General features: G+C 38.2%; 1 protein-coding gene across 1 annotated transcript; it reads left to right on the top strand.

The window, feature by feature from the left end:
- The first annotated feature begins 91 nt into the window (after positions 1-91).
- LOC111380935 (citrate synthase, glyoxysomal-like) lies at positions 92-6844 on the top strand. Its single transcript, XM_023004612.1, has 13 exons — positions 92-457; positions 885-1065; positions 1493-1578; positions 3086-3190; positions 3670-3732; positions 3860-3969; positions 4229-4348; positions 4430-4505; positions 4645-4718; positions 4817-4937; positions 5914-6011; positions 6126-6249; positions 6457-6844. The coding sequence occupies exons 1-13, from the start codon at positions 212-214 to the stop codon at positions 6586-6588; spliced, it is 1536 nt and encodes a 511-aa protein (XP_022860380.1). The 5' UTR covers positions 92-211; the 3' UTR covers positions 6589-6844.
- The last annotated feature ends 1486 nt before the right edge of the window (positions 6845-8330 follow it).

The raw sequence follows: 8330 nt of genomic DNA, 5'->3' as shown, positions 1-8330 counted from the left end.
TAATATTTCTTTTTGGAATGTGGGAAACTGACGTGTTATCCAAATCCAACTCGGTTCAATTTTATCATTAATATTGTGCATCCCAATCAACTCCTATATAAGCACATTGTACACGCAAATATAGTATAGAAGAACTGAACGCTCGCTTTCTCCATTCAAGATCATACGATCGGCAAAAAGGAAATTGATTGATTTAACACGAGACTGAAAAATGGAAAATTTTGATTCAAAATTGGCTTGGGGACGCTTAGCCGTTCTTTCCTCTCACCTTTCGGCATCAGTTAATCTAAACGATCCTGTTTCTGCGGGGATTGTCGAAGCTTCGAGCTGCTCCGCTGCTGTGGCGCCGCCACCGAATCTGAAAGGCTCGTTGACTATAATCGACGAGCGTACCGGTAAAAGGTACCAGGTTCAAGTCTCCGAAGAAGGCACCATCAAAGCGACCGACTTGAAAAAGGTAATTGATAGTTGAAAATTAAATCTTTGTTGTTATTTATATGGGTGATGTTGTTCGAATTTTAACTGGGATTATTCTTGCTTTTGCTGTAATTTTTCTTTTGTTTGTAGATTTGAATTTCGACTTGTTTTAGTTTTTCGGGCTGTTTTATTGAGTTCATTGACAAATTTATCGAAATTCTGGTTTTGATTTATTTCTTTATGGTTTTCTCGTTAAATTGAGAGGTGCTGAAAGCGACACTCTTTACTCAGTGAAGGTGTTATCATATCCTACTGTGCTTGCTTGCTCTTGGAAAAGTAATTAAAAAATATTGGACTTGTATACTCTGTAGAATCTTGTAATGGATAAATGGTTCATAAAAGTAGTACCTTCTATTGGTGAATCTGCCTGTTATGTTCGAAGATTCTGATATAAGAGAGGATTATAGATAACAACAGGCAAGGATGACAAAGGGCTCAAGCTTTACGATCCAGGATATCTTAATACGGCTCCTGTGAGGTCGTCAATTTGTTACATTGATGGTGATGAAGGAATTCTTAGATACAGGGGGTACCCAATTGAGGAGCTGGCTGAGGGAAGTTCCTTCCTGGAAGTGGCTTATCTTTTGTGTAAGTGTTACTACTTTATTTCATGTGTTCTTGCATCTTGAGTAACTAAATCTATGCTGGTGTATTGCACTAGTTTCGGTTCGTATCCTGTCTGAGCACCATTTGAAATCTGTTCACGTGGGTGTTTGACTGCTCCCAATTGTATTTGCCTCTTTTGAGCTCATTTTGATTCTCTCTCGAGGCATCTCTTCCAAGCTTAATCCTGATATTTTGTGAAATTAATGGATCCATATTGTTATTTCTAGTTTCTCTTCATTGGTATTGGAAATGTATTTGCATGTCATATTCATGTATGTTTAAAATATAGATATGTTGATGGATACTTGCTTCATATGACTGGCATATACATTAACTCAGTTTCATTGATTTGATTAATTTCTTGTTTTTCACTTTATAATGTCGAGGCATCTGCCTCTTTTGATGGCAGTGTATGGGAACTTACCATCTGAAAATCAGTTGGCAGACTGGGAGTTTGCTGTTTCACAGCATTCAGCTGTACCACAAGGAATATTGGTATGCTTGTCTTCTAAGCCCTGCATAAGTTTTTGAGTTGTTAGCTGGAATTTGACTTTCAAGACAAGTTTCTTTGTTTTATTGTTAACAAGAATTTTCTGAAAATCTTACTTTCTTGAGATATATAACACGAAACTCGTGAAGAAAATATATGTTAGTATGATAGGAAAAAATAATGTTACCCGTATTTTTTGCTAAGGTTACTAATTATGCAACAGCGTCTTGATGACATGCAGGATTTCACTTCTTAGTTCACTTCAGATTTGAAATAATTGCTTAACTGACACATTAACCTGAGTCCGATGGGACATGCATTGCTAGTTTAAATTGCGTTCACTTTAACTTGGATGACATATTTGTTCTCAATAAAAATTTTCTGAAACCTCACATTTCGTTTACTATACTTGTAGATATATTGTACAGAGTGTGAATAACATTGTGTTTATCTTTGATACTCTCAATATTCCATCAATCTGTGCTATTTTACCAGATTTTGAATGATAATATCTGGTCAATACTTCAAATTTACTTGCATTAAGACCTTCTAAGTTTATTTTGAGTTCCTGAAATATATATAGGTAATTTTCACGTTTCAGATAAAAGATAGCATTTGATAGAGGATTTTAATATTCTCCATTAAATTTAAAGAACAAAATGAACATCCTCCTCTCCTCTGAGCATCTGCTACTATTTCTAAATAATATGAAGATTTTAAAGAATAAAGAGGAAGAGAAAGAAGAGGTGCGAGGCTCCCTATTTTCAAGGGAAATGTTCTCCAGGTGTGTGTGACATACTTAAAGATGCCACTTGCCATTGACGAGCAGTTGAAAGCCAGTAGCCCCGTGATTATTTGGAATCAGCCTGCTGTCTCTGATGACAGCTTCGTTGTTGTCGTGGATTATATAGTTTGAGCTAACAGCTACCAGCAGGTGATGTTTATGACTGCCTGACGATCGTCAACCCCAGGAGGTTGTTATTGATGACTGCAAAGTTATTAAATACTGTAATGTCGTCACCAGCGATTGCATGGTAGTTGCTGGCAACTGCCATGTATTCACTGAACGTTGTGCATGGCTACCCCTATGGTGGTTATGTTGGCAGCAGGTGCTGGTTCGGTCATGTGGTTATGGAAATTATTTTCCCATCTTGAATGTCTTACAACATTTTTCTCCAAATCAACGGTTGTTTTGACCAGGAATTTTTTTTTGTTTATTGGTACATCAAATGGAAAATGTTTCCCACAAAACAAATCGAGCCAAAATTTTTAAATGCCTGATAGAGATGGTGATTCATATTAATTTTCTCAATTCATATTCTTAAGTGTTTCAATGTGGCTAAGGTTGAGAGAAACATTACCTTTTGGTTTCATGAAGCAAAGTTTTTAATTTTTCCTTCTTTAGATTATGGCAAGACCCTATTAGGTTTAATAAGCCTCGATCCAGCTTCCTTTAGTAAACTCAAGGTAAACATCAAAATTTCCTGATTGAATTTTGATTCTTTTCTTCAGGATATCATACAGGCAATGCCCCATGATGCTCACCCAATGGGTGTTCTTGTCAGTGCAATGAGTGCTCTTTCTGTGTTTCATCCTGATGCCAATCCAGCTTTAAGAGTAAGCCAATTGTTTAGTAATCATAATTTCTTTCATTTCTTTTTACCACCTGTATATTAGTTTCGATACTGGCTCACTTATCTCTTACTGGCTGAGGAAGTCAAATTTGAATTTGCGTATATTCAACGTGCCAATCTCACTCTTAGAGTATGAAATCTATTGCCCATTTCAAATTCTTTTGGTTCAAACTACCATGACATGGGGTAGGTAGTCGATGCTACTGGCCTTTAGCTACACTAAATGCTCTGACACTAATCCAATATTTTAAAAAGTCAGTAGCTACAATTTTGAAAATTTGTCTTTTATCAATATTTAATGTACAACTTTTAAATTTTCTTTTGCTCCTTCAGAAAGTTGACTACCCATGTTTTCTGTCCTTTCTTGAATAGATAATTGCTATGACATAGTTGGCACCTTCTAAAGAATGGGTATATATATGTCCTTATAAATCTTGATTGTTTGATTTGTTGTGCTTGCAGGGCCAAGACATTTATAAATCTAAACAAGTGAGAGAGAAACAAATAGTACGCATACTAGGAAAGGTTATTTCCTTTGCTTCTTTAAACTCGAGTCAAAGCATTGAATATTAGCTTCTGAATCTCCTGGATGTCTTTTTCAACTTATTATCAACCATAGCAGTATTAAGAAGAGGGTTAATTATATTTGCAGGCGCCAACAATTGCTGCTGCAGCTTATTTGAGGATGGCAGGAAGGCCACCTGTTCTTCCATCTAGCAATCTTTCATACTCAGAGAACTTCTTATATATGCTTGATTCCTTGTAAGATCTGTTCCCTGTTTTCGTCTTTTCTAATGACTTAGAAAACAGAAATATTTACTGGTCCACTGTACTGGAGAAGCTTTCCATGTTTATCTTACTTTTCAAGTTGAGGGACAGTTGTGAATCAAGTTCACTGGAGCATGGAACCACAGCAATTCTGTTCCCAGATTAATTGGCTTTCTCAGACCGAGTTTCCATGAGACTATTCTTTGACATTTGGGCTGCTATTTTGACTAAGAGTTTTGGTTACCATGCACAGGGGTAATAGGTCTTATAAACCCAATCCTCGACTTGCTCGTGTTCTCGACATTCTTTTCATATTACACGCAGAACATGAAATGAATTGTTCCACTGCAGCTGCACGTCACCTAGCTTCAAGGTAGCATCTTATTTTTTGGTTGAAGAGAACTGTTTTGCTTTTTTTTTATTATTTTTTATTTTCCTGAATCTGCATGTACAGTGGTGTTGATGTATACACAGCCCTTGCTGGAGCAGTTGGAGCTCTATATGGTCCTCTTCATGGTGGAGCAAATGAGGTATTCAGCATTATAGCACGTGTCCACCAATCTACACACTGAGAAGTTTATTAGTTCAACTAGTCACTTTATGCTTGTATACCTTGGAATCATTATGAACCCATTGATCTAAAGTTGCTTTTCTTTGTGTGCTTTATAGGCTGTGCTTAAGATGTTGAGTGAGATTGGAAGTATTGACAAGATACCGGAGTTCATTGAGGGTGTGAAGAACAGGTTGGTATCCTTCTGTTGCAGTTATTTATTTATTTGATTACAAAAATGCTTCTATTCATGGTCTAACTCTTGTACATGTATAATTTTATTTTCTAAAGGAAGCGTAAGATGTCTGGTTTTGGGCACCGTGTCTACAAAAATTATGATCCCAGAGCAAAGGTCATCAAGAAACTTGCAGAAGAAGTATTTTCCATTGTTGGCCGAGATCCTCTGATAGAGGTAGGTTTGTTTCTGTTGGAGTTAATTTAGAAGTACTGGTGATATGAAGCATTCAGATATCATGGACAAACTGATTGATCCTGTAACGAGGCCACACGTGTTAAAATATATGCAGTACAGAATCTGCTTATGAAATCAATACAGAAATCAAATGAGCAAATGAACATCAATGCTGCAGGAACCACCAAAGTTTCCCTGTGGTGTTAAAAAGAGTTTAAAATCAGGTTCTTACATAATTATCAGAGTAAACGCTTGCTTAAAAAAAAAACCTCTTATGGTTTGACATGGTTGCAAATTTTGAATTTAATAAAGACGAACAATGTTACAAGTAGGCATCCTTGAACACAAAAGCCTGCTACCCCTTGTTCCTGGTACCTTCTTCATGGACACATCAAGAATAAAAGAATGATTGGCTTCCTATGCAAGGATAAAAAGGAAAATGGATATTGGAAAAGGGCAATCAGGATTTCCTTATGGGGGACTGACCAATGATTTAGATTTTAAATTGGTATTATGAGAACAGTTGACTCCTTGCCTTTGGTCTCGTGCTGGAAAAATTATGTTCCTTTGGGGTGTGGCTCTTAACAGTGCAACCAGAGTTGATGACTGATTACAATTTAAGCAATGTTGATCGTAAATTCAAGTCTTGCAGCCACGGTTCCGTTGGCAGGTTAAAGATGGTTCTTTGGTTTTTGGAACCATTTTTCAAGCTTAGCTTCTTCTTGTTGTTGCTGCTTGCTGGCTATAAACTCACAACTATATGTTCGCTATAAACAGACATCTACATTTGGCTGTACATGATCCAATTTTTATAAGGACTACGATTTCACGCCTGATGTTGGTCAATGGTTTCGTTTATATTACACAAGAACTTAAATTCTATGATGCTAATAGATCCTATCTGATTTTCCAAAAAATAAAGGCTACCTATTCAAATGCTTCTACTTAGGCTAAATCAATCTCATGTCATTTGCAGGTGGCCATATCTTTGGAGAAAGCTGCCTTATCAGATGAGTATTTTGTGAAGAGGAAGTTGTATCCAAATGTTGATTTTTATTCTGGGTTAATTTATAGGTACACAGAAATGTCAATTGTATTTGCTCTCTCTCTCGGGAGGGAGTTAAAATTCCGTTCTCTGAACTTTGAGTGTTATGAAGAAATTCTTAAAATTGTGACACTTCAATTCAGGGCAATTGGTTTTCCCACGGAGTTCTTCCCTGTTTTGTTTGCAATTCCTCGGATGGCTGGCTATTTATCTCACTGGCGTGAGTCTCTGGATGATCCTGATACAAAGATCATGCGCCCAGCACAGGTTATTTTGTTATCTTCAGTTCCATTCCTTTTAGTTCTTTTCCCCTTTGACTCGTGCCCTTGATATTTTTATGATACAAATTTTCTTGGATCCGGTGAGCCTTGATAGAAGGAAGGAAAATTATATTCTGCTGTCACGCATGACTTCTTAATTGCATCAGTGGAAGAAGACATTCTGCTGCATCTTAATCCTTGTTTTATATTCCAGGTTTACACTGGTGCATGGATGCGGCATTATATGCCACTGAAAGAACGGATTGTGTCAACTGAAGCTGATAAACTCGGCCAAGTATCGGTTTCTAATGCTACCAGGAGGCGACTAGCCGGATCTGAGGCCTAGGTTTTGTATTGTCTACATCAGATTGTCAAAAAGACAGTATTGTGTTTACCGGGCTAAGGACGTTTTTCTCAGTCGGTCAGAAAAATATGCTTTCATCAGACAACTCAACTACTTAAGATTGATAATGTAAGCTCTGCATAGAGCTAAACATGTAATAGTTTTATTTATCTAAACAATCTCAACTTGATGACTGAGCTGCAATAATAATGAGCACGTGGACTCATTATTTCACTATGGTAAACGAACTTTCTGGCTACCTGAGGCTTTTCGACTTCATTTGCAACTTTGAGTTTATTCTCGGCTATAAAGTCTTACCGAAAGGTTTTCAGCTCATGCCGATTTCATATTAATGTATAAGTTGACTCATTAACTAAAAGCTACCCTGTTTCACTAAGCTTCAACAAAATGAAGTCTAGAGATTCAAATTCTGCACGATTGTAAATAGCACGACTCCATACCACCTGAACAATGTAAAGGAGACCGAGTAACAGGGGCGGACCCAGGCATGGGCTGGCCCGGACTACAGCTTGTACTCACCCAAGCCTAGATCCAGTAAGTCCACCATTTGTTTTAAAAATTGGTTGACAGCCTGTGGCCAAAAATTAAAAAAATAAAAAAAATAAAAAAATAAAAATAAAAATAAAAATAAAAATAATAATGAGTAAGGTCTAGGATAGTACGCTATTAGAGTGAGATCGGAGTACAGTAACGAAGTTTTATGCGTTCCGTCACATCTTACGCTTAGAGCAGGATCATGAATTTTGGTCTCCTGTGCTGTCTACTGAATCTAACAGTAGGAGCAGTGACATGTGCTTAAAGACAATTAGAAAGTTTAAGAGAGTGTAATGGGCGTGGAATATTCTTTTGTGGAAATTACACAATGGCAGGTGTTTGGAGATCACTTTTAAAAAACCAGGTCCAAAGTTCAATTAATCAAAAATTAGGTTTATATATATAATTACTCAACCTCTAAATCCCCAAATTAATTCCAATCCCTAATCATTTCAACCCATTCCATTACAAACATTTTCCCATCCCCGTCTACCCCTTATCTCTTCACCGCCAGTAACACCTTCGAACTCTGCAACCGACGATGAGGAGATACGTCGGTGTCGACGGAGGAGGCGACGCAACTTTCAGTTTCAACATGGGTGGGCATTTGCAGCAGCATCGCGACGCTACAAGTGATGGTTTCGGCCCCTTTTCTTCCTTCTCTCTCTTCAACGTTGGTGACCCATTCCCCTGTTGTTCACCATTGATGGTGGTGGTGTGGTTCGTTGACCGATCGATTGCAGTGGCGAGGCGATGCCGCTTTTCTTCCTTCTCTCTCTCGATTGCAGTGGCGAGGCGATGCTGCTTCTTCTCTGTTCACGAAGGCGACGGTGGTGCACTAGTACTGATACAGATGTTGTGAGATGCGCGTCGTGGTGATGGGTGTGGCTGCGGTGGTGTTGGCGTCGTGGTGGGTGTATGGTGGGGTCAGATATGGTTGGTGGTGGCCTTGTTATGTTGTTAGCACTAAAATCGACGACGAAGCTGCATTTCTCTCTTTTTCGATCTGCGCTTTGGGGGGGGAGGGTTTAGGGTTTTTCGATCTGGTGGCTATGGGGATCTGCGGCGGTTGTTTTGGAGGTGCTGGTGAGGTGTTGATTATGTGCGGTGGTGGTTGTGGTCGTGTGACTTTTCGGCATGTTTTGTTGTGTTTTTGAGGTGGTGGCGGCATTTGTGACCAACTAATTAGG

Source organism: Olea europaea, unplaced genomic scaffold (genome assembly GCF_002742605.1).
Source record: "Olea europaea var. sylvestris unplaced genomic scaffold, O_europaea_v1 scaffold2231, whole genome shotgun sequence".
Lineage (NCBI taxonomy): Eukaryota > Viridiplantae > Streptophyta > Magnoliopsida > Lamiales > Oleaceae > Olea > Olea europaea.
Note: the sequence above shows the minus strand (reverse complement) of the source record. Positions and strands in the feature narration are given on the sequence as shown.

Excerpts from the sequence above, each read along its gene's own strand:
- LOC111380935 (XM_023004612.1), top strand. The coding sequence starts at position 212 with ATGGAAAATTTTGATTCAAAATTGGCTTGGGGACGCTTAGCCGTTCTT. Across the intron at positions 1,066-1,492 it reads GGAAGTGGCTTATCTTTTGT|TGTATGGGAACTTACCATCT; the intron begins GTAAGTGTTACT and ends TTTTGATGGCAG. Across the intron at positions 3,191-3,669 it reads ATGCCAATCCAGCTTTAAGA|GGCCAAGACATTTATAAATC; the intron begins GTAAGCCAATTG and ends TTGTGCTTGCAG.